Genomic DNA, 27,551 nt, shown 5'->3' with positions numbered 1-27,551 from the left:
GTCAGTCTAACATTACGGTGGCACACCTTTTAAAAGCCAGAGCAATTTAACTTAAGATATGGACCCTGACAGAGCAGCTTAACATTGGGATACCACTGTAATATCTTCGTGCTACAATGAAGAAACCTTAGCCAAACAGTGAGCAGACCACAGCATTAGCAGCAATGGTAAAACAGACGCAGCACGATGTTGTATCACACTGGTACCGGATTACTATGCATTTCTGTAACAAATTAATTTAAAGTGTATCCAAGATTAAAATGTTATATTATAGGTGCAGTACCTTGAATTACAGGTTGTAAAACTGTGCTTGCGTTTCTCTGTTAGTGATCCACCCTGGTATGCTATGTGGTGCCTATGGCTGGCACTGTGATCACTGCGATAATCACTGTCTTGATCTTCATAGAGGGTTTCAGCTGGAGCTGTATGTAAAAGAGAGCACAGGGCTACAGTTAAAGTGAGTGCTGTAGTGCTTTTTACAGATTACCGACTACTGCACATTGACAGAGTCACAGCTTGCATTTGGAGTTGTACGGCTGGTCAAACAGAGTCGTTTCAAAGCCAGAAAAGCAATGAATGGGTAATATTTTAACACAGGCTGTGCAAGTCCTTCAAACTTCCAACCAGCTTATTGGCAAATAAAGGTTATTTTGTTGCAGATTCAAACAAATGGGTTCCAATGGCTATTGAAGCAATACAGGTCGATTAAAAATGTTGTCAACTCTCAAAGTTGTGGAGTCTGTGTTTTTACACAGTGATAAAGTATATTGAAAAGCCCAGGGAGATGTGGTAAAAGGCAAACCATGTTAAATGCATAGTATATCCCTGGGACAACTAGTGGAAATGTAGAGTGTTACACATTTATAAAGGTAACAGACAGTATACACTGTTTATTTTGAAATGCACATATTTATTCAGTTTGTTCAACATCTTTAATGTGTTGCAAGGAAATGTACACATGATCATCCATGTGTGAAACGTGAGCCTGTAAACAACATCCACACCATTACGAAAGCCACAGGGCAGCTCACAAACACACTAAAAGAAAGAATAGCTAAATTAATTTAAACAGAACATGTCTAAAAGGCACTACCTGCGTTAAATCCTATCTTTTATCATTGGGAAAGGTTAAACTTGGCTTATTGTTTGGATTCATGATTACAATTATAAAATAAGCTGACAGTAAAATTAACCACACGCTATCTCACCCGTCAAACCACCAAGGCTAAGACGCTATTTTAATCTACGGCAACAATACAGTGCTAGAGTGACCTCTAGAGGACATACTAGGTAACATCATTATCAATGAGTTTAATTGATTTATCATGTGTAGGACTGTTGAGATACTGGGCTGTACGTATAAACGTTTTTTGTTAGTAAATACTGCTTTACTCGATTCATTTAGGTTGCAGAGATGTATAAAATGAGGTTTCCGGTTGCATATTGTCTTTGCCATTGTGCATTGGCTCAGTGAACGAAAATTAGCTCAGCTCTTCATTTACCAACCATGAATATGAAATGTAATTATAATACTAGTTTTGTTTACTTACATTGGATGCATAAACCTAGATCTGCAGCTCTTCTTCGTATGTAGCCTAATCATTTACATATGCATAGGGCTGTATGTGCTTAATTTTTTATTATATATTTTTTAAATCAAATAAATATATGTCCCCTTTTTAAAACAATAGCTGACTAAATTAGATTTAAACCCGATAGAACACATCTGGGTGTACTCAAGAGAGGAGAGCTAGTAACCAAGAAGCAGAGGCCTACCAATGCAGAATAGCTGGAAAATGTTTTGGTGAGGGATGAGCAAATGTGGGCTAAAGTGTCATCCAAGATTTCAGTAGATGTATGCCTGGTGGTCGAATCAGTGTTATAAAGTGAAGGCTAATGTACATTAGCTCTGCAGAATTCATGACAGGATTACAGAAGTTAAGCATGACATGTTTTATTTGATACATTACCAGTATATGCAAATTAGACAGATTCTAATGCCTGTCACTGTGATAGTTATGCAAAAGTGATTTATGTTCCATTATTAGGGAACACAATGCTGGGATCAGGCTGGGTGGTTACAATTGGGTCTAGTGAGCAGTTCATCAAGTAAAACTGATTTTTCTTTTTGTGGATGAACTGTATTTTACCTCAATTTTTGTAGCAAAGTTGAAATGCCCAATTTGAATGGTGCCTCACCTCTGTGACCTACTTGCTATCAGGAGGGCTGAAAATCAAATATCAACCTGCAATGTGAAAATGTCAGCAATGCATGTTACCAAGCTACCGAACTCTAGTGGCAAGCCCAGCCTCGGAATTTCCCACCTGGACTCATGGGGTACCTTGACCAGTAGGGATTGCTGATGCGTGATAAGGCGAACAACAGCATAACCTACTGGTTTTCTATCCTAACCCACAGGGGTGCAAAGGCCAATGCACTGCTCCCTGTGCTCCCTCAGTCTTGATCAGCAACACAGCACAACCAGGTCTTGAATCCATATTATCTTATTCAGTCTGGGCCCATTTTGATGTCATGGATATTAACAGAAGGCAGATCACAGGAGTAAGATCACATTCTAAGAGCACAGCAACTTAGAAAGTCAGAACTGTGGTATCACCTTGGTGCAGCAAAGGTTTATTAAAGTTGGTCTTATATCCTTACATTTATTGCTACACTTCTATTTTTAACCTTGAAATATGCAATGCCTTGAAGAGATCATTTACAGGAATTCAAGGCTTTAATGGCAAACTGTAATGGTGTTTACAACGGAGATAGGAGCTCTACATTGATCTGCTTAAGAAGGATCCCGTTCAAACTGTATTGTTAAGTTATGCTTTCGACAACGGCCTCTGAAGCAGGATAGCGATAATTACACTGTGGAAGTAAAGGAAAGCGATAATTACACTGTGGAAGCAAAGGATAGTGATAATTACATGGTAGAAGCAAAGGACAGTGATAATTACATGGTGGATTAGAAAAGAATAACACAGCAATGGGAATAAGACCAGAAGTAAGGCACATCCCTGTATGTCACTGCAGAACGTATAATATCATACAACAAGGATTAAGATTAATTCAAAGCACATAGGTCTGTAATATAGATGATTATTTCAAAAGTTAACTTACAACACAGGGAGGTATCTTCACTAAAATCTACATGGCTATCTGCAACCTTCATATGAGCGATCTCCTCTCTGCAAACCTATACAAAAAAAAGGTAAATTAAAATATCTACGATTGAAGAAAAAAGAAAGCTTTAACAATTCACAGATTTCAGTTCACAAAATGATTTATTAAACAAGTTCAGATATAACATTAATTGAGCAATCTTTCATCCTGGGAAGCAGAGGAATTAGTCATCAAAACTTCTGAATCACAGGTTCAAAAGTGCACCCAGTGGCTTACAAAAAGAAGACTGAATATATTTTATTTATAAGTTTGTACCTTTTTTTAATTGTTTGCTCCTAGTTAAAAGAGAACAGGATGTATGTGTATTAACTGATTCAATAAGCAGGTTGACATCATGATTAAGGGTTAGAATATTTACTTAAGGGAATGATAGGTGTGGCCCAGGATCTTGTTTTTTGGTCTCAAAGGAGCCGCACTCCTATGAGGTGAGACCTCTAACAACTGTCAAAGGTCAACCAAGGCCTGGTGATGGGACCCACTGACCCCCAAAAGGGAGCTGCAGCTGAAAAGGAGGTGGAGAGGAGGACCAGGAAAGATACTTCACAACAGAAGGAGATTCTACACGATTGGAGCAAAACAATGAGGGAATAAGAGGGACAACCTTTAAAAAAAAAAAATACAAAAAAAAAAAAAAAAAAACCTTTGGTAAATACATCTGTAGAAATCTCAGCTTACAAGTTTCTAAATTCAATTTAAGGAACACAACTAATTTACAAACTTATCAAAATATAAAGGAATCCCCCCAAAAAAACAGAACCCTCCAGTGTTGACCAATATCTTGTGTACGTTTGTGTAATGCACAAAAAAAACATGATATACAGCACTTTATTATTATTTTGATATAGCACCTTGCATAGTGGACCACCAACACAAAGTGCTTTATAAGATATAATACTAGGGTGGGTGAACTATGCATCAGTTGCAGAGTCACTTACAATAAGTGACTTGCTCAGGGTCACACAGTGAGTCAGTGGTTAGGATTTGAACTGGGGACCTCCTGCTTACCAGCCTTTTTCTTTAACCACTGGACCATTACTACACATATGTAGCCATCCTTGTAAACAGTGGAAAGCCCCAGTGTTTTACAATATAGTTCGCATTTACACACACAACCACCTGGAATTGAACTGTATTTTCTAACAGTTTCAAAACATGTGTGAAAGTGTTCCCAGAATAGAATGTGCAAACTAACACAGATTCTTAACGAATTAAAGTGATAATTACTTCTTGGCTCTTAGTTATGAAATAATTAATGAAAATCATGGCCTTTGCCTTATTTCTTTGTAAAACAACAAAGGAAACATTTACCAGAAATAGCTGTGGGACTAAATGGTTACATTTTAACCACTTTTATTGCTGTAAATAGAGGTGTGGTGCCTAATAATAAGGAGAAGTCTAGCAGAACCGTACACATCACTATCGGTACGGAGCTCAGTTCACAAGACATAGAAAACACAGGGTCTGGTTTAAAGATTTACAACTATTTGGCCACAATGGCAAAAGGATTAGTCTTTTAGCGATAAGCGATTTCTTCAATGAGACCCAAGAAATTGCTTTCCGTAGCTCAGCCAATAGTACTGTGAAATTGTACAGTTTGTGGAATGACTTCTTATAACATATTATCTCCATGTAAATTGAGGCAAGCAGTTCTAAAGATCCAACATTCATTTACCCAAAATAAAACCACACTCCAAAATTAAAATACTGGTTAATATCACATAGATTAGGTCTTCAGAAAACATATGCTAAGGAATTCCGAGACCCAAGTTTACATAACAAAAAAACCCCAAAGAAAAACACACATCATATTGGATCCCTGTAATTCACTGAAGTTGCCACTCTGTCATAAAAAACACCCTTGGGCCTAATTGTAATATCCTATGACATGTGTTCTGTATGACTCTCAATTGTTCTTTATGCATTATTTGCTTCTAAAAATACTCCTGAGGACAGATTGTGGGGAAGTGAGCCGGGCTAGAAGTATGTTGTGCTGTGCACTGAAGCCCACTGGTTATCCATTGTGCCCTGAAGCCTGTGCAACACCAAAATGGTTCACCAGCTGAGGAGTGATTTTTTTGCTTTCATTTTTGCTGGAATAGTTTGCAAAACGGAAAGTAAAGATGTAAGCAGGAATAACAATCGAGGGTCACACAAAAACTGTACATGATATGACATAAAACAGCTACGAAATGAGTAGGAAGATGTAGATGATATAAAATATCCCTTTAAACCACATTCTACACTGAGTATCAGGGTTAATCCTGATCCAGCCAGCAGCCAGGCAAGGCAAAGCAAACACTCTCAGATGAAAGGTGAGAGAAACACAAGTACACCCATGTTTATAAACTGCAGACTAGTATAAATCACCATGGAGGTACACATGTTTACTAAGGCTACACTATCAGAACCCATTTGCCTAAAATGATTTAGATCAATATTTAATGTATAATCAAGTTTCACGTGAGAAAGCGTACATGATATGACATAAAACAGCTACGAAATGAGTAGGAAGATGTAGATGATATAAAATATCCCTTTAAACCACATTCTACACTGAGTATCAGGGTTAATCCTGATCCAGCCAGCAGCCAGGCAAGGCAAAGCAAACACTCTCAGATGAAAGGTGAGAGAAACACAAGTACACCCATGTTTATAAACTGCAGACTAGTATAAATCACCATGGAGGTACACATGTTTACTAAGGCTACACTATCAGAACCCATTTGCCTAAAATGATTTCAGATCAAATATTTACTGTATAATCAAAGTTGCACTCTTTCGCACATGATATGACATAAAACAGCTACGAAATGAGTAGGAAGATGTAGATGATATAAAATATCCCTTTAAACCACATTCTACACTGAGTATCAGGGTTAATCCTGATCCAGCCAGCAGCCAGGCAAGGCAAAGCAAACACTCTCAGATGAAAGGTGAGAGAAACACAAGTACACCCATGTTTATAAACTGCAGACTAGTATAAATCACCATGGAGGTACACATGTTTACTAAGGCTACACTATCAGAACCCATTTGCCTAAAATGATTTCAGATCAAATATTTACTGTATAATCAAAGTTGCACTCTTTCGCACCCTTCTGAAAACTCAATTATGACAGAACAGTCTACAACACTGTGCACAAACACGATTTTCCTGATAAGATCACCTTCACGGAAATATCAAAACCCAAATCTGGACCAGGATGACAGTATGTTTTCTATTTCAATGCACTGTGATGCGGAAGAGATGTACTGCAAGGGTTTTTTTTTTTTTTTGGTTTTGTTTTTAAATCCAGGGCACTGTACAGTTCCTGTACATTTTCTTTAACAAAGGTTCGAGTTTTATTAGGTAACCCTCTGTCACCATTACATCTTTGAAACATTACATCTCCTACGTCAACTGAAACTGTCCATAACCAGCTCAGCCATTATGAAGCGGGTTCATTTTTTAGGCTGATCATACAGATACTCACTTTCAATTGATGCCATGCTATGCTATACAGTCTTTACAACTTCGGTTTTGAATGTCTGTCCAATAATAATAATACATAACATTACAAAAAATGTTTAAACAGCACTTTGTGAAAGTAGTGCATGAGAAATAGGGTACCTGCACGCTGTTTATATTACAAACATAACTAGTCTTTTAGTAAACTATTCAGACAATATAAATACACAGAGTTTCTGTGGTGCTTTCCTAAGAAATACCTTATGCTACAGGGAGATTGCATTGTTGAAAGCAGTGCTACTTGTTTTCACTCCTAACTAATCAGCATTATTGCTCTTACTTTTAATTCCCTTAAACAATGGTTTGAGTAGAAAATCGTGGTTGTTTTCCTGGTATTTTGGCTGGTCCTCAGGCTCCCATTTTGTCCTGTCCCTGTCCCCTCCTCCCTTCCTTCCTTCCTTCCTTCCTGTCAAAACATTTCTCAAAATTGCTAGTTTCATTTTTTCTTCCCTGTGCATTACCTGCTGGTAAATTTCCACCTGTTTTAGAGGCATGTTTCACAGCTTTATACAGGAGCTGCAGTGCTTTTTCTACAAACTTCTACAACCTTAAAATGACCAAGATAAATTACCTGGAATAACTGACATCACTTAAATTCAATAGTTTAAATGCTAGAACCTCTAACATTTTAACATTCATCAAGCTTTTTAAAAATTATTCTGAACATACTGTGGTGAATCCACCCCACGTAAGGTGAAGATAAGCCACTGTCACTGTGTAGATGGTCCAGGACTATGTACTGTTTTGTTCAGATATTAACTTCAGCAAGTGATTATAAACACCTACAGTACAAGGCCTGGGCTTGCAATCTAACTGAGCATGTCTGGGATGAGCTTGAACAATGCATTCATCATTACAATCTTCTGCCTACCTCTCTTTACCAATTGCATAAAATATTGAAGACTGAATGAATTAACATCCATGGAGACACATTCCAGAACCTTGTGGAGTCTATGCCACATCATGTCAAGACTGTGATCAATGTAAACAGTGGCCCAGACCAATGTAGAATTAGCTTTCTTCACAACAATGTTGTTTTAATGACACCAGGTGGCACTGTCCAGTACTGATCTCTGCAGACATACACAGCATTAAGGGAATTGTAAAGTACAATATTTAGTACAGTACTTGGCAAAAAATTCGCATACCTGCACTTTGCTCTTGTCTGTGTTTAAGCTTTGAAATCGTTGGAAAAGGAAATGAGCTTCATCTTCAGGGATTTCTGAAAAATTAGAAATTAATTCACGGAAAATATAAAAATCAACAGACATTTCAACAGTAAGCAAGCTTTATGGTAAATAAATAATTGCAATGGCTAAAAAAAATGTTGGTAAAAAAGCTTAGCTTTACAAAACATATATGTTTGTTTATTCTACCTGCTTCAATGATAACTATGCCCAGAACATGTTCAGCAGCTTTCTAGAGATGTTGCTGGATCAGAAATTGTGAACACATACATGTAAATGGTTTATGAGATGATGCAGGAAATCCTGCTTTGTAGGAAACTAGAACAGTAGTTTGTTCTAAATTCCTTATGGGGTTTAGTATCACCAACATTGTTCTCATTAAAATAACATTACAGCTGTAATGTATTTGCAATAGATGATGTCGTAGTCTTACAACTAATATACCTTTGGATAGTTTAGCTGCCTTACTGATAACAATACAACTCATTAACACAGAACGTAAGCAAAATAACTGTATTCAATGTATTATTTTTATCTGCAGTTTCTTATACAGATATAAACAATTCAAACAAGAACACAAGGCTCTCCTTGTATTATATTTGTTTCCTTCTCCAAAAAATGAAATTGGGTTAAAGCAAAACGGTATACCTTAACTGACAGAAACAAAACATACCATAAGACATGTTTTATTTCTTTTAAATAGAAAAAGAAAACTGAATATTGAAAATGATCAATATTCCCAAGTTAACTCTAAGCGAGATATGTGTTCCATCCTAGGCATTCTTTAACAGACAATAACATTTTTTAAATACTTTAATAAGTGTCATGGCAGCTGTTGTAAAACCAGTATTAATTCAGTATCTGTGTCATCAGAAGTCACCAATGGGAAAACAGTCAGCTTGCACTGGATCAGGTCCAAGCCCTGCAGGCTGACCGTCAATCATACAGCATGGTAAGGCTGGTAGTCATAGTGGAGGCTCTTCCTTCAGGAGGACACGTTCTGCTCTTGAAGCATCACTGCGGACAACACTCCATTACAACGAAACCGAGCTGATGTGCTCACATTGAACAGTGTACTGTTCTCGCTCCTACTGGAAGCAGTCTCAAAGTTTCTGATAAGCAGTAATAAAGAAGAGCATCAGGAGTATTTCTAGACTTTGCAGAAGTGAAAAGAAATCAAATTTGATATCCACAATGAGACAGACTTATCAAAGTCATTAACACAACATACTTGTGTATTAAATGTACAGGTACACCATAAAAACTAACGTTGTAAACGTAGTCCACTCATTTGAAGATGTTCATCAGAAAATAGTGCTACCTTACACATTGAATGACATGTCGGCTCTGTTGGTGTTTCCTCTGAAAAGTTCTCACCACTGTGTGACAAATATAAACTTTTACACAGAGCTTGAGCTATCTGGAGCTTGGCACTGGGGCAAGCAGGGTTCAAGGGGGCAAGAACAGTGTGTCCCTACAGCTGTAAACAAACTGTTTCCAGCACTGTCAGCTTCCTGATAAAGCACAGCGCACAGAAGGCTAATTTATAAAATGCAGCAAAGCTAATCCACAGGACAAAATTGTATTTGATGAATAAGTAAGAATATAAAATAGCTCCATCCTAGTTAACTTATTCTAAAACTATTTTCTGCTTGAGAAACATATTCTTACTGGTTTGCGTGCTCCTTATTCAGAAACCTCTACATGCATGCTATTTTTTTAGTCCAGTTATTGGAGAAGACAATGCAGTTCTATGTACATAACAATTCAGAATGTGTGCTGAACTGTAATGCAGTTTCTCCCCTGTTGAACTACACAAAAATATCAACTTCTTGTTTCATTTCCAGATAAAACTGTTTCTGTGATACAGCCAAACCCTCAAAAATGTGTTACCTTTTATTTTTTAATACCAAAATGTATTTACTTAGTAAACACCCAGCCATCGTATGAGTGGTTTTGTTACTCATGAAACAAGTATATACATCACAGCATGGTACTTTATTTGTTTTGGTATGTTGAATATTCACTGGCAAGGTTGGTAAAGCAACAGTTGTTAGGTTATCTTGAAAGACTGGCATAGCAATCTTACCTGGTTTTGACTGTATTCTGATGTATAGTATAGAGTATAAAATAATTCCTCACCAACCAATAGAGGAAAACCATGTTAATAAATAGCTTGTCTTATAAAATAACAAGCTTGTTACTGTAGCAACATTTATGATATGAGGAATGCAACTTATTTAGAATATAAAGGTAATATATGATTTATTACACTAGTTTCCCATATTTCTTTTCTTTATTTCATGTTTTTAAAGGGAAAGGCATTCCCATTTCAAATCAAGGAATAATAATTAAAAAAAAAAAAAAAAACCCAAAAATAATTCCCAACCTGCAGGTAATTCATAGTAGACGTCTAACAAGATCTTGTGTAGTGTAGGATTGTCTGCACCACAGATTTCACCTTCATTCATGAGAACATTGGAGTTTAAAATTCTCCATTCTCCAGGTCCTTCCTATCGGAATTACAAAAAAAATAACAATAAAAGATCACAACCTGTTTTATGGCCTGTCACTGGATTAAATACATTATATGAACAAAGTCAATAGCCAGGAGCTACTGAGAAACTTACTTGAGTTGCATGTTCTACGGTTTTCAGTGGAATCCACACAGTGCCCAGTAGCGTGTCCCATATTAACCCTTTGTCCCACACTTCCACTATAAGGCCCCTTTCTAAGTCACTTATTTCGCTGAAATAGAAAAGGATTATTATTAATTAGTCATTTAGCAGGTACTTTCATCCAAAGTGATTTAGAGATCAGAACTCCAATGGGACCTCAGTTTTACGTCTCATTTCTTATCAGGTAAGCTCCACATACAGTCATTCCTGTAAATGTCCTTGCCTACATTTGCAGATACCTCAACTTGATTATTTAGATTACAATGCAGGCGTGGCAGTTCAGACCACAATGTATTTAGATTAATACTGTAAATACCCTTATCCTGTCTGCACTTACATACTTGAAATACTTACAACATGTAGTCCTGTTCCCAACATGGTCGGCTTCCTCTTCTGGTTATAGTTGTGCTCTTCAAATTCTGAACTTTTAGGATAACGTAGCTGTTGAATTTATCTAAGGAAAAAAAAAAGTATTTCAATTTATCATTTGGAATTTACAGTTTATAACTGTTTGCATTGAAAAAAGCAGCAAAAACGCTCTGCACTAATATAGTTTTGGGGTTATTTGCAGCTATAAATAACCTTCAGTACTGCCATGATTAACTGCCTTAAGGATTCTGTCCATCTTGGTGCACAATGGACCTATATGTCCCACCTTTGCAGGCATTCTCTGTACACCTCAACATAAATAGATGTTCCTGAAAATAGTTTAACTAAGGACAGGCTTTTGAGCAAAACATTTGACAAGTGTACAGTATGAGCAACAGGAAGAGCAATTTACATCTGTTACCCTTCACTTTCAAGTTCTAATGTATGTTTCAGGTTATCTTAAAATTTAAAAGTAACACCAATTCCCTGACAATGCAATTTAACTTCAACCCTTACTTAGAGTTTGAGGCCAGAATGACTCAATATGCTGTATTTTAAGCAGGTAAGACATATTATTTTACTTTGGCTCAACCGAGTTTCAAATTTCTTTAGAAGCTGCTGGAATCCTCTGCTTCCAGTCCATTAAAAGCCACAGGTAATTTTTCATTCATTCCTCAGAGGAATAGATTCATATTTCATAAGCAATTAGTCTTATTTAGACCACTGTAGAGCTCACAGCTACACTTGGCAAAGCATCAAACAGTAAATACAGAGAGTTTTAATCTATTTGATTTTCATACTTACTTAGGCTAAGTCTTCCACTGGGAAATATAAGCCTCCACTTGGTGCAGAAATAATATTCCGTTTACATTTCCAGATCTGAACTTATGGGACCCCTCACCAGAATCAAGCTGATAAATGTTTCGGCTTGTGCCTTCATGCACTGCCTACCCACCAAAAGGATTTAATGCATTCAAGTGTAAATTACCAAAAGTTAATGAAGGCAGATACTATTAGCCATAAATGTTTCCCTGATTTAACATTTAACATATATGTGTTTAGCGTGTTTGATACATTGTAATTCAGCAACACCTGCAAACTTATTTAGTAATTTACAGACAACCTAGCATTTGGCAATCCACAGAGTAACGCTACATACACAAGAATGTGTGCAAAAATATAAACGCAAACCTTTGTACAGCTATGCTTTTAAAAGTGCCATACAAATGTAATCCAATGTAAATGATATGGGCAGCTTTGAAAATTCTTAAGTACTGGAGGCCCAGAAGGTTAATTCTGGTGTTTTTCAATGATTCACAGTTAATTATTTATTGGGGGGGGGGGTTGTAATAAAGTGACATTTAGTGCAGCTACTTTTAATGGCACTTTTAAAGAGATACAGTTATACAGTTAATGTGGCATTTTGCTGGCAAGGAGGCCAAGCTGAAAAAAATAATTTATTACAGTAAAGCCAGGGTTATATTTTCTGACCAAATATGACCGAAATATATTGTGTGTAAAGCGTTATGGCATTGCATTCATTCCTTAATGAATCTGTTTGCTATCATACAAAGAAATACTTTGTTATAAAATTATATGAAATGCAGGTCCCCATTTTTTTGATTAAAACCTTGGCCAGAGTGTGATGGGCCAACAGAGACCTTGAATACTGAGTTTATGACTTAAATTTGGTCTTCATACCAACACACACACACACACACACACACACACACCTATCTACATTAACATTAGGGCTAGGGTTAGGACCATAGAAGAGTTGCATTTAGAGATACTGTTGAATGAAACCTATACCCTTTATAGTGTCAGTGGTAATCTCACTCACCATCATTTTTGGTAACCATTACAAAAATCAGCACACAGGATTGTATTTGAAGATTTTTGTATTTGAAAAAAATTCTGCACCAGGTAAAGAGCATTGCATCTTTTTGCACATATGTGGTAAACATCTTTAGTATGTTAAACTATTACAGTAGCTGTCCAGCCCTGTAGAGAGTTTTTACTGTTTCTAGTCTCTCATTATACCAATTCGCTGCATCTCTGGGCTGCCACAAACACCATGCATCCCCCCATGCAATAATTATTCCAGCTGAAATTAAAATAAGGACATAAACCCACCTGACGGTCCATGCATCATTGCTCTTTTAACTGAAAACAAAGGGAGGAGGGGGAGATTAATCATCAGTAATAAAACTCAGACTTTACCACACAGACAAAACTGCAAAGATTTCTCATCGTTGTTAGTCAACTGTGGATATAAAAGGCATAAAAACTTCAACACGTGCTTATTTATGTTTGGAAAGTCTAACAGGAGCTTTCTTTTATGAATCACACTATTTGCTTTTGGCAAATGTTCTTTAAACAAGAATGTTTTTGACAAAGATTGAACTGTCATTAAATCTATGACAATACTAAACCACATGGGATAGTGTGGCGTGCATTAACGATGGTATTGCATTTAACATAGCTGTGCATTGCATTCTCCAGTTTCAGTAATAGCTGTTAATGACTTCTGATAACTGGTTATTTAAGATGTACATTCGTGTGAATAGCACTGATGATGTAAGTTTAGTAATGATCGTTGGACTTCTATATCAGTTTGAAACGTTTACAATTCTAAATAATATCATAGCTGCATAAACAGGACTCAGCATGCACCTGTGTATCGTCAAGGCATAACTACAGAAGTCCAGTCAACACACACTCGCAGGCTCCGCGCTGAAACACCTAGTTATTAAAATGATTTGCATAGCTGGCTTGCACCTTAGCAAAGACATTTACAGGAACCGTTTATGTTCGTATTTATTTATTTTTTTATTAATAGCAATTACTGTTTGTCGATTCATATATTTTAAAAAAAGTTATTTCTTCGTCTGCTGCAGGACTTTTTTTTTTTTTTTTTAAACTAAGGCAATCCGTACGTGTTTTTGCACGTACCTTTCACGCAGAGTAATGCCATTATCTTTCCAAATTAGATTCCCACGGCTTCCCACCCGTTCTTTTTCTCCGATGATACAGTAAAATTATTCTTGACTTCTGTGATAGCAACAAAACGTTTGAAATCCTTCACACTGGCGAACTAAACCCCTACTGTAGGATTACAGCGTATATGCAAATTAAACAGCTGCCTTTGCCAATCCAGTCAGTGCAAACGTTTACTTAGCAGAGTGACAGAAGTAGCGTGCTTTTTTAGTTGCTATACCACATGTTATGAAGTTAGGTCATGGTGACTGTTAGAGTAAGCTTTATTATGGTACTTCATTTAAATATTTCCTTTCTGTGTTCTAAATATGACATTTACGTTACGTTCATGTTCCAAGCACCACGTTAAGTTTCCTAACTATTTCCTGTCTGTGCATCTATTTTATAATGCATATATGTTTTGATTATTATTATTATTTATTTATTATTATTATTATTATTAAAGTTTGGGCAGGGCAAGTTCACGAATTTCATAGAGTTCACACAAACTGTTTTTTTTCCAAAAATGTGAATAAAAATCGTGATCAAAGGGGTTATACACAAAGAAATGGAAATTACAGTATTTAATAATATCTAACGGTAGACATACTCATATGTGTGCGTGTGTGTGTGTGTTCTAAGAAGAAGCCATATACAGTTTAAAAAGTGGCTGGTTAGTGATGACAGTCAGCCATTGCCACGCCACCTGAATATTTCACCATAGTTATATTTGGGACATTATAAAGAAAAAAAAGTAGGAAAAATCTCCAAAGAGAGCATATAACACTTTCAATTCTGTTGGCCCATCTGATATATTAGAAGTTCCTTTAAAAAAAAAAAAAGATGTCAGTGGAAAACCAGCTGGCAACTACAACAGGAAAACAACATATATTCTAATGTATCAAACTACAGGAATACTGAGATATATGTATTATTTTGTCAATATCAAGTCAAAGGGTACCGTATTTCAGCTGTGGTCTGAGAACAATTGTAATGGTATATTACCAACAAAAAAGAAAGCAACATATGAGTTATCACCCCCACCCCCCTTCCAGAAAATGGTCCTTTCCCTGGCACTGGTTTCAAAGTAAGTCTCTGAGAACCAATGAATGATGGATACTTGTTAGTGAGCCACAATGACTGGACAGCAGCACTCTGTAAGGGAGTGGGTAGTGGCAAGAGTGTACTGCCACAATGTTTGAAATAAGCATGAGTTCTGTTGCATTTACACTGGACTTTAATACATTATTCTCAAAGTTTACCTTTATTTGGCAGTGAACTTGCAATGAGCTTACCTGGAGAATCCTAAATGCTGGGAGTGAATAGCCTTCCTCATTCCATTCTAATTATGTGCAGTAAGAGTAGATGTGGCTGAAAGGTCACATTGTCACTTGATATGAATGGAATGGGGAAGGGTATTTAGTCCCGGCATTTAGGATTCCACAAACAAGCTCAAAGCAAGATTATGCCAGGTAAAGGCAGGTTAAGAATGCATTGGAATTGTTGTAAACACCATACAATAGCAAGGACATATACAAAAGAAAGAAAGAAAGAATCTAAATTATATTTAAAAGGAACTTTCAATTCTTTATAAAATTGTGGGAAAATGCCTCTTATTATAAATTAAATTGTCTAGTGAATCAGTAAATGAGACTGTGATGATGTAATGCAAGATATTACTTTCCTGTATGTCAATAGCCCAAACACAATAGATCACAATATTATGTAGCAGTTTTAAATGCCCACAGTGCAGTGATGTATTGCCCCTGGCATCAACCTCTACCTGGAAGAAATGCAAAAAAAATTTAATGAAAACACAAAACAAATTAAATGGCTAAGTCATTTCTCCACTCATGGATTTTCATTATTCCACTTATGAAAATGAAAGTTGATCCAGTATGATTCTGAGCTTCTACTGGTATTGATAGATAAACAAGCAGTAAAACCTGTCTTATCTGCTGTAGTAGTAAACTTATTCAGGACAGAGAACTGATTTACAGTTTTAGCTGTAGGAATGCACCCTACTCTCCTTCCCTTTTGAAACCTCCTTGCTCCTATGTACATTGCATTATATATGTAGATAACATTTCAAGGGCTTAGAACCAGTTTAAAATTAAAGAATTTAAAATAGTTTTGAATTTGAAACTTCAAGAAGTAAGAATAGCACTGAAAAGTTGGCTTAAAAGTTAGATTTTCTATAATAACACACTGAAATGAATACCCATTGCATCAAAAGTGTGGTTTTCTTCACTAGTTCTATCCCAGACTTGTTTTTCTTCAATTTAATAACAATTAATAAATCAATATGTATCTTTAAAATATAAATGTTCACATATGCAGTCATATTTAATAAAGTAAACTTAAAAAATACTACTGTAAAATATAATTTACAAGATTTTCTGCAATTCACATGGTCTGATTCTTATTCTGCAGTGAATTCATTCTTGAATCCTCAATTTAACTGAGTAAAATATCTACACAAACAATAGATATTGTTTTACACAAAGCTTTATTGTACAGGAGGGTGTAAGTCTGCTAATTACGCCCTCCTAGCACTAAGTTTACCTCGATTTTGCAGTTGTGTCTTTATTACTTTCTCACTTTATTCAATGCAATTTGTGATTTCAGTTAGGTCCTTTTGGCACTAGATAGATCTCAAGAGCTTTAATTTGATATATAATATTCCATGTTGACAAAAATGTCACTTATGCCTCTATGGTTCAGATGCCCTTGAGTTTACAAAAAAGGTTATATATCTATATCTATATCTATCTATCTATCTATCTATCTATCTATCTATCTATCTATCTATCTATCTATATATCTATATCTATCTATCTATATATCTATATATCTATATATGAACAAACGCTTGCAGGAGGCAGGAGTATATTATAAAGTCTTTGTCCTTTTAGAGACACATTTGAAAAGATTCACCCACTAATATAGTGACTGCAGGATATCGGAAATATGCCTTCACTTGGAAACATGGTTTTCTTTAAAATATGTTTTTATTAGGAATAATGATAATATAAGGGAGTGGGTGATATAAGAAATGAAAATACTTCACATGGACGGATACTGAAAGTATTCAGAACGAGATAATGTTGAGCCAGTATTAGAAGGTACAGGTTTAAAGTGCTACAGTTCCCTCTAGTGGCCATGTTTAGTTAGTTATTCATGTACATTTATACGCGTATATAAACTATACTATACCTGCAATAAAATACTGTTCCTTTTTTATGCGTTTTTTTTTTTTTTTTTTTTTTTTTTTTTTAAATAAATACACTTCAAAAGGACCAAGTAATACGATCTCATTCATAAGTGGTATTGTTTTAGTAATTTGTAATGTTTCTATATTCCCGTAAGTACTGTATAACATTTCTGTTAATATAAGGCCCCTGCAAAAAGTATAGAACAGAAAATGTGCGGGCGTATCTTATTTACCAGCATTGTAAACAAACAAAATAAAAAAAAGATACAAGCGTGACATGCCTCCTGCTACAGGCGTATTTAAAAAACAGCAGCAACAATTAACGATGGTCTCAACCGTAACAGTGGCGGTATGCGTTGGTAGAGAGGTGGTGTGTTTTGGAATTAGCTGGTTTATAGATGCAGGAAGAACAGCATGGTTATAGTTTTAGTTACACGTCCAGTTTCACCTAGCTTTAGGTCCTTCTCAAAATAAGCTTGATGTGCAATTTGTTTGGTTTAAAACTCTACACAGCCATTTTAACGTTACCTAAATAGCATGTATTTGATTAGGTTTCAGGACTGTGTGATAGCTTTCAGTATACAGTATACAGTAATGGATTATGTACTAAGGTGCTTTTACGACTGTATGTGCAGTTTGACTTGCAATTCTTTTTTTTTTTAGTGTGCTCAGCAATCTTTTCTTTTTTTTGAGTGAAACAGTAAAGTAGAGCCACAAAAAGTTGAATCAATAAATGTGTCAAATTGGTGTTTCCAGCAGGTACACATTTATAGCATTTCAAAAATGCGCCCAGCCAGCCACAGAATGATGGCTGATAATAGAGGCACCAGAACATGTTTCAAGAGCCACCTATCGCTCACCATTCAACTCTGCATCACACTGCTGCTGGAAACAGTAAACAACAAACATTTCCTTTATTTTGTGCAGTAATCTACCATAATCACAGAGGGGGGTACAATAAGGGCAAGACCACCTCCCAGCTACTGATTACACCAGGGGGTTGCAGCTGAAATTCAATTTCTCAATGCTAATCTTCATCTGCCACTCAGAAATTGTCTTCTTATTTTTTTGTTTTTGTGTCCCTGAGTTTCATTTTAGGGTTGATTTTGTTCTAGTGCAATCAATAAAAAATATGTTTTCATCAAAAGATACTCTGGTCTCATCAGAATTCAGGGGGCCTCTTCAGACACTTTCTGTGACATTCCGCTAATGAAAGTGACATACAGGCTTAAGGTAGAGCATATATCGAAGTGACAAAAGGATCTCTATACATGCTACATAATTAAGGTGCAAACGTCCCACTATCTAAATGGCCGTGTGTTTTACCCATTTATATAAGACTGGTTGATATCTCACTTATTATCTTTTGAAGTTGGCTTCAGCCGGTGGACTATCAAGAAAATGAGTTTTCATTTCAGATTTGTCTGGTGTTAAAATAAAGACTGAAGTACCCATCAAGTGCTCCTAGAATGTGGCAGTAAAAGCTTATGTTTATATAGCACAAGTCTCTGTTTCTCATTTGTTACGATTCTCGGTAACATTAACAGTCATTGATCTTGAGAACTGTTGATGCACTCCCAATTAATCTTGCTCTATTCAGAACAATGGTGCTTTACTGCCCTGATGTTGGGAAACTGAATTGCTGCAGCTTTTGGCTATAGGTGCTGTACAGCATTTACATCTTTAGTTAGAATTCTAGCCTGGTGCATAATATTGTTTGGCAACACCTTTTATATATATATATATATATATATATATATATATATATATATATATATATATATATATATATACACACACACACACACACACACACACACACACACACACATATACATACATGCATTTTTCTTTTAGAAAAAAAAGGTATTTCTCCACCCCCGGCGTCTACACAATGAAAGACCAGAAAAATGCATAACAGAGCCCTGTCTTCAATACAGTTTGCTTCTATAACGTGTCTTTATAAAAGAATAAGATTAACGAGGCAGGAGTTTTGGCAGGAATCTCCTATCTATATAAATTATCACGTCTGCAGAGTAAGAGTGTTAGAGTGTTTTCTCATTCTAAAAGGGAAGCTAGATGGAAATGGATTTAAGCACTTTAGACAGCATAATTTGACCCTATTCAGAATGACAGATTAAAAAGGCAGTTTAAAATGATGGCCTGTTTATTGTTGTTGTGGGAATTACAGAAGTGAAATGATGGTTAAGAAACATTCGTTTCCGAGCCCCCTTTTCAAAGGCTGTTCCTGCACGAATGGTGCCGCGTTAGTTTAAATATTCAGGGCGATGTTCTGTGAATTTTATTCAGAGAACTATAAGTAATGAGTCGTTCTTAAACCTAATTGACGTGCTCTTTCGGCCAGCTTTCTTTGTATCTAGAAACACTGCCCAAAACAAAATGAGGTTGAGATTAATTTGGATTTTATGCAGAATGAAGAAAATATTTCCATTGCCAACAGTCGGAAGTGGCTGAAGCCACTCATATCAGGGCAGAAGCAGAACCAAAGTCCAGGACCTTGTCATATGAGCTTGTGGATGCATCAAGTCACCCTCACTAATATAAAAAGCTTTACTAATATCCACTCAGGAGACAGTCAAAGCACCTTTCTGTTAATGCTTAAGCAAGGTCATAACTGTGCAACTTGACGTATTAACAGTGGAAAACCTTATGTCCTATAAAGTAACTGCAGTAAAGTTTTATAAAATGCTGTAATAACATGTTTTATAATCTAGTATTGCTGTAGCATATTTGAAATATTAATATTCATCTAGAGGTGTCTATAACATCCCTAATATGCCCATTGTTGTAGGTTGTGGATAGATACAGAGAGCTCAGTGCAGTCTATGGCAGTGTGGGGCAGAAGGGCACCATCTCACTCTATCACAGAGATAATGATCACAGATGATCAACAGACCATTGTAACTGGAAACCAAGAAGGTCAGCTATGTCTGTGGAGTCTTTCCAGCGATTTAAAGGTTGGATTATTTTAATGTATTTTTTTTTTAATTATTATTATATCTTAAATAAGGTTTCTGGTTTCAAGTTTATGTTGATAAAACACACCAAAAAATGTTTATCCTATAAACAAAAGAGCACTGAACAGTTCTACATAGTCTGTGTTCACTAATGCAATCCAGTTGCAGGTGCAGTTTATTGTATTTTGGTGTAATAGACGCACAGTGTGCATTGCTATTACCCTTTGTATTTCCTTTTGTTTGTTTGTTATTTGAGAAGTTGTCATGTTCCTGAAGAGTAGTTTTAGGCAAAAAATAAACCAGAGTACCTTCAATTCATTTCATATTTACTGTGTCGGTTTTTTTTTAGTCGATCAGTAAATGTTCCATATTCATTTTTACCAAATTAAAAGTAGAGAATTTATCAAGATTCTACAGTTTGTATTTAGTAGATAAATTGGTAATTGCTTGAATGGTTTTGATATGAATTGTAGTACTAACTAATACATGTTTTTAATGATTCATTTTCTGTGATTCTATGAATCTGACAAAACAGCTGCCAGTTGTAACACCTTTTCAGTAATGCAGTAGCATGCCACACAAAACGCATTTTACCTGTGTTGTTCTGAATTTAAAAATAACCATGATGAGGTTGCAACATTTGTGTACAAGAATTTCCCATCTTCACTAGTCTCCAGAGAGGGTAGTACAACGGTTGATGTGCATAGGCATTCAAATTCTTCAGCTACAGTATATGTCTCTTCACTGTCAGCTGTAGTACCGTTTTTTGGACACTAGACAACATATTTGTGGTTGTGTTTAATTATCTCTGGCCTCTTCCTAATGATCATTTGAGTAGTCTATGTTCTTGTGAGGTTTTTCTGACCAGAGTGTGGCTCTGTTGTACTTTGGGGTCACACAAAGTTACATCCAAACCCCTCCCCCTTTTTAATTGCTCATATCACTTATTAATATAGCAATACTAAAACTACACAAATAACAAGGCCATTACAAAAAAATTGCCAAATGCAAAAGAAAATTAAATATGTCTACGCCATAAACTATGTCTTATGGCTGCATTAAGATTTCTGTCCTGCCATGGTCTCCCTGGGTGAGAGAGCGTGAGGCCCCTGATAGAGCTTCCCCCTCCATGGGAACTGGCACCTGACAACTAGACAGCTGACATGCATCCTTAACAGATAGTGAAACTGAACCACTAAGACTGTAAAGCTAACATGTAAAAGTTGAATCTCTGGTTTATGACATTTTCCTTGCTATAAAAAGTATTTGATTTCAGTTCAAAAATATGAATAGTTGGAAAATAAATCAACCAGTCTTGGCTTGTAGACCAGGATTTAGTCTTGCAAGCATTACCACCTAATACACACAATGTACACAGTAGTGGACACTGCAGAACTACACAAAACTGCATCACTTAAATCTTTTTAATTGTTGATGCTGGGTGAATAAAAGTCAAAGAAGAAAAGGGAAAAAATTGTCTCAGGAAAGGATTGTCTCAGTATATGCTTACCTTATTGACTTTGAGACCTCAAAACCATTAGTTACTGATCATAAAATATACTTGTGTGTTTCACTAGATCTCACCAAGAGTCCTTCTCTTTTTCAAACTGCCTCTATTACCTGTGTTGCAAAAGCAAGAGACTCTGAGAAGAAGCCATATGTGGTCAATGCTCCCAGCAATGGGTAAGTCGAAAAAGTAGGAAATGGACCATATACTGTGTAGGAAGTGGACCATATACCATGTAAACTAAGGTTTGCGTAAATACACATACGGATTTAAACAAGGTCTGCATTATACTGAAGCATGGTACATGTAAATAACATCACTGTAAAGTATGGTAGAAGATGGCTTTTGCTGCTAAAGCACAGTAAAATGTGGTCAACTGCAAAATTACTCAAGCTTTTAGAGAAGAGAATTGTAACATTCCACTATACAAATATAAGAATATTCAATTTAGAACAATTGCATTCTAACTCTACATCAGTAATCCATCAGTATTCCACAAGGTGGCAGTATCTATTCTTCCCAGTCATCAAGCAGCAGATCAGTTCAAAAGATTGACAGGCGAAGATGCACAGAAGATACATTAGCCTTTCAGAACTGTGTAGTTTTCTTGTGATGAAATGAACCATTTTCAATAGCATGTCACTCCCAGCAAATGATAGTTGGGGTGACACATTGACAAGCCATAATAGCAGTGTCCCTACAATTTGTTGTAGGCAAAATGGTGGGTAACGACCATGCCTTAAACTGAGGTTTGCTGCTAGGCAGCAGGGTGTAATTACCTGCCACTGTTAGAAACAGACATGGCATCCCTCTGTTTAATGGCTACAGCATTTTCTTGGCCATCTGTAACAATAAGCCATATAAGTGGACAGTTGCAGCAATACAGAGATGTGGTGGCACCAGATAATTTCAGCCAATGTAATGAAAATGACTGAGAATAATATTGGGGTATGTTTGCAGGTAGATGAGCCTTTGGAATGTCAGCAGTGGGCAGTGTGTGGAGAACATGAAGATGATCTTTACTCACACCTCTATCTGTGTAAGTGTCTCAGGCATTATTTCTGAGAAATGCTGCAAATTGGCCAGCTTTCATGCTACAGTAAATATTCAATATATATATATATATATATATAAGATATATATATATATATATATATATATATATATATATATATATATATGCAATAGAGATCTATTGAGATCAGCTATACATTCTAGTCGAATTGAGATCAGCTATACATTAAATAGGTGACTCTCGAAAAATATATTAAATATTAAGAAATATTATTTTTGTGAGAGATTTTGTTTCTTTATTCCACTAAAGAATGCTGAGACATTTGTTTGTGATTATTTCAATAATACTATGCTAATAATATTAACCAAGATACAGTAACAAGAAATGCAAAAAGTATATAGTGTACTGTACACGTACAGAAATTAGGTTATAGTATTCCATCACTAAGACACCAGCCTAACAATCACCACAAGTGTTATACCAGATTTCAACAGAAAACGTAAATTATTCAGACCTCTGTGTCTAAATGTAAAGCTCTAGTGAGTGTTCTAGAATTGGAAGGCCATTCAGAACATGGCTCTCCTTCTCTGTCCAGTATTACTACTCTTCATTCCACATGGAGGAAGATGGATGGCTCCTGTGCAGTGGAGAGTACCAGGATGTTCTGGTCATTGATGCTCGGATGCTGGAACTTCTTCATACGTTTATCTCTTCTGAGTCTCCTGCCTGGATCAGCTCAATGTTATTGTCCACACAAAACAGATGAGTTAGCAACATGCAATAAATCATCTTTTATATCAATAACACTCCTGGAGAAACAAAGTCATTTCAATGAAAATCTGAACACCAAATGAAATGATTTTTTTAACCTTAACTGTGATAATTTTCTTTTTGTAGAGGACTCTTTAGTAGTTGTATCAGTTACTGGAGTTTTGAAAGCCTGGAACTTATCCTCATCAGTAAAGAGTGTGCAGGTTAGTATGCATACAAGCATAAGAAATGCAGAGAAAAGGGCTTCATTCATTCTTTCTTTTCTCAACTTGTTGTACTTTAATAAGCTTATATTCATAATATTGAATTAATCTGTGCTTGAGAACAAAGGTATGCAATATTTAATGTTAAAAGGATATTTTGCCAGCAACAGCTATTACTGTTACTTGAGATGTTCAGTTTATAAATACAACTACATGTTAATGAACTGTGCAGCTATGGCCAAATGTTTAGCATCACTATATAGAATTAACACATTTTACTTCATAAAGTCAAATGAAACCTGTTGAATAATGTTACGTTAACATATTGAATCACATACTACTTTGTAGTTTTCCATATACTTAATAAAAAACTGACAAAAATTTGAAAAAAGTGACATTTCAAAATCTAACATGAACTGCTCTACTACTGTTATGACTTATAAACTTTTAGCATGTCATGTTGTATTTTCTTTGATTTCATGATGTTAAATAAAATATCTTAAATTATGTTCATATATATAAAATTATAGGTAATGCAAACTTTTTGGCCATAGCTGTACTGTATACCTGCTTCTAAGTGGTGGAAAAACCTCTCTTCCAGTTGTAGTGTATTGCATAACCGCATATAAACTGCATATCATGTAAGTACACAGAATGATTGCTGTTGGTAGTATGTTCAGACTCTTGGAAGGTAATGGAATAATAAGTAGTATTAAAAAATAATGATACATGTGTTTTTTAAACTGCTGAACTGCCTAGCCACAGATCAGTTAGTATTTTCCCTCTGCTTTCAATCAACAAAGAAATATTATGTGTCACGCTTCCTCTTCCCATTGTGAACGCTGTTCCCTTTGTTAAAATGTGATCAATCAGTTAAAAACTGGAGTTTAAAAGAACTCAAGTTAACATGAGACTGCTGCCAGCAAATTCGGGTGAAGTGTGCTTTTGTGTTCACTTCATAATGGTTTTTAAATGGCTACAGCGTAGCGCCAGCTTCGAAGTAGCACCAAAGTTTATCACTAAATATACAGATCAGTAGCTTAATGAGCTGATACTTTGCGTGAAATGAATTATAGGTGACAGCTATTTAACATGAATAATTTAGAAAATATAGTGTAGCAGAATCTTTGCAGGAAACAATTACAGAACCAAAAAAAAGCTCTAATTGTATCTCTTATAAGACGCAAGATGATATATTACTTAAATATATTATCAGTTATAAAATGCACTGCATCAGCAGCTGCAAATATCCTGTGTAGTAATTGTTGCAAGTGCATATTTATGGTTAGATGGTCCTAAAAATTAATAGCTAACATCCATTAACAAAGTTGTTGACAAAATTAAAGAAATACATTGGAAGGTATTATAACAGTGCACTTATAACACTGAAACCTGTCCCCTCTTCCGAATACAATGAAAAAGTACAGTAAATGCAATATTTTTCAGCATCCATGTTATAAACGGACATGATCAATAGATCTGACAAATAAAATCAATGTAGAATATGTATGTTGATGATTTACGCTGAAAAAAGGTTCATTCTGGTAATTCTGCTACTTTTATTTTTGATTTTAAATATTAAAACATATATGCACTACATTATGGGCCATATTCAGAAAACATTTACCGCTGTGCTGTGTTTGCACCATTTTTGTGAAACGAAGTGCAAAACAAACTGCAAATGTTACATAAACTAGAAATAAAGAACTAAGCTGCATGCAGGAGCCCTTAACTTAACATGCGGCGTTCTTTTATTTGAAACATTTTAAAATCTGCATTTTAATACCAGTATTAAACAATCTAGCATTGGAACCAAGTATTTTGCAACAATAGTTATTATCTTTTTTTTTTTTTTTTTTTTTTTTTTAGGTGTACGACTATTGTGATTTCTCCTTGATGTGTATGGTATTCAGTAAAACTGGACAGGGCTTTACTGGGGGGGGGAGTTGCGACCTGTTAACAGACTCCTAGCCTGGACACAGGATGGATACAGCTACATCTACCAGCTGTCGGACAGGTGGGCTGAGACGGGGGAAACCCTGGAAAAGTGCAGGTACAAGATGAACTTTGGGAGGTTTATTAAAGGAAATCACACCATGTCACACATGATCAAAAGGCTGAACAAAACCACTTTGGCGCTTGAAGATTTGTCTCGAGTTCGGTAGCACTAGGCCTTTGTGTGGAGCAGCGGGAGATGAAGAAATAAGATTATCCATGCAGAACTTGGCAGCTGGGACTGTTTCTTTTAAATAACCGGCCATTAGAAATCACATTGTACCAATTCCAAGTTATTAGCATGAAGGTTAAAAGAAACGACATCCTGAGCATAATCCTGTAACATGCTAGGCATGGCTTTATGTAAATATAGGAGCTTTTTCATTAAATAATACAAAGTTAATGACTCTGTTAATGCAGGTTGTGATGGACTAATGTTGTTCTGTTTATACAGGGGTCTTTTAAAACACGTTATCTATCCCCCCTGTGAAAGTTCAGCCAGCGAGGCGGTTTCACCACGTATGCTGTGCTGCATGCCAGATCTAAGGTATGTTAACAAGTGGATTAAAACACATAACTTACATGTCTACTTTGGCAGGTTCTGTATTCAAAGTGTATGCTTTCTAGATAATGTTGTATACCTTTCATTACAAATTAGTTTATATATTTTAGATTTCTCATCCTATACTGGGTTGTATAAGCGAAAGAAAGGAACCTTTCCAAAAGATTCTATTCTCTGGTGATGAATCTGGGAGAATAACCTTAAGGCAGATCCCTGAAGTATATTATATATTATGATACTGTTACTATACTATTTTTTGTGGTAAACTCAGGTAAATGGTTACTATTATGTTACAAATGTGTTGTCCTATTGTAATCTCAAAGAATAGTATTTGTGCAGCTAAACGGGTGCTGTTAAATTGCAGTCTACATTGGGCTACTGTTTGTGTTAAAGTACTACTGGTTCATTTTTATATTGTGTGGTTTAAAGAGCACAGCAATGACATAAAGCAAATCTTCCACCCGTTACACATCGAATTGCCCTATTTTACAGTTCTATTAATGCTTGATTGGTCATTTCATTTCATAGTTTTGTTTAAGGGGAATTCCGTTTATTTCTCTGTGTTTTAGACATTCAAGTGGCTATAACTTGCAGTGTGGCTGATTCTTTCAAAGAACACGTATCTGAAGATATTATCGGCCCTCTCAGCTGTCCTGGGCATGAGTTCCCAGCGGTCACTATCAGTGTTTATAAACCTAACAACAATCAACTGGTGAGTGGATGTGAAAGTGGGAAAATAATAGTAATGGCAGCTTTACATGCAGCCAGAGCAAAGCTGCTTGACGACCGCTCTCAAGTAAGAGGTGATTGTTGTCCTTTGATCCCCATGCCATTTCATCACCTCGAGCACTCTCTGTGGCAGCCCCATGAAATCTTAGAAAGGACTTTTTAGAATTGGCTCTGCTGCAGTCTGAAGTGGGATAAGTTAATTAAATACCAGATGGCTGTCTTATCAAGAGAAAGGAGTTAATGTAGTCCTGATCTAGTGTTAAATGTATATTATAACACCCCTTAGTGGTATTCGTTTTGCAGTTTACAGACTCCGTCAACCTGGATTAAATTTATGAACTGAAATCAATGTTTTATTCAATGCAGTCCGTGTTCTTGTGGTTTCATTGTTAAAATAACAGTTGAAATAACCTAGTAGTGACATGTTCTAGTATTTTAATATTGCAGACATGAAACTGACATACTTTCTAGTATTTTTTTAATATTTTTTTTTATTATTCATGCAAAATTACATCATATGCTGATAATTAATCTTAATCAACATTTATTTCATATGAAATAAAAATAAAATGTCAGTATGTTTTGGGAGATGACCTATAACTATGAAATTTGAGAACAACAATTTCAAATTATGTATATGCTGAAAAATCACCAGAATATGTACAG

At 35.8% G+C, this 27,551-nt stretch overlaps 1 protein-coding gene and 1 pseudogene across 1 annotated transcript in view; one reads left to right on the top strand and one right to left on the bottom strand.

Moving 5' to 3' along the window:
- LOC121299143 (protein unc-13 homolog C-like) overlaps nt 1-14,074 on the bottom strand; it is a 152,488-nt gene extending 138,414 nt beyond the window's left edge. The window contains exons 1-8 of the mRNA XM_041226712.1: nt 13,888-14,074; nt 13,069-13,098; nt 10,918-11,017; nt 10,516-10,633; nt 10,275-10,398; nt 7,847-7,920; nt 3,128-3,203; nt 284-422 (exon numbers count right to left, since the gene is read on the bottom strand). Of these exons, the coding sequence (XP_041082646.1) occupies nt 284-422; nt 3,128-3,203; nt 7,847-7,920; nt 10,275-10,398; nt 10,516-10,633; nt 10,918-11,017; nt 13,069-13,098; nt 13,888-13,909 (683 nt within the window). The 5' untranslated portion in view covers nt 13,910-14,074. The remainder of the gene's footprint in view (nt 1-283; nt 423-3,127; nt 3,204-7,846; nt 7,921-10,274; nt 10,399-10,515; nt 10,634-10,917; nt 11,018-13,068; nt 13,099-13,887) is intronic.
- A 5,252-nt stretch (nt 14,075-19,326) lies between these two features.
- On the top strand, nt 19,327-27,215 carry LOC121299385 (annotated as a pseudogene).
- The last annotated feature ends 336 nt before the right edge of the window (nt 27,216-27,551 follow it).

The sequence above is a fragment of the Polyodon spathula genome, chromosome 24 (genome assembly GCF_017654505.1).
Source record: "Polyodon spathula isolate WHYD16114869_AA chromosome 24, ASM1765450v1, whole genome shotgun sequence".
In the NCBI taxonomy this organism is placed as follows: Eukaryota; Metazoa; Chordata; class Actinopteri; order Acipenseriformes; family Polyodontidae; genus Polyodon; species Polyodon spathula.
This window is presented reverse-complemented; position numbering and strand designations above follow the sequence as displayed.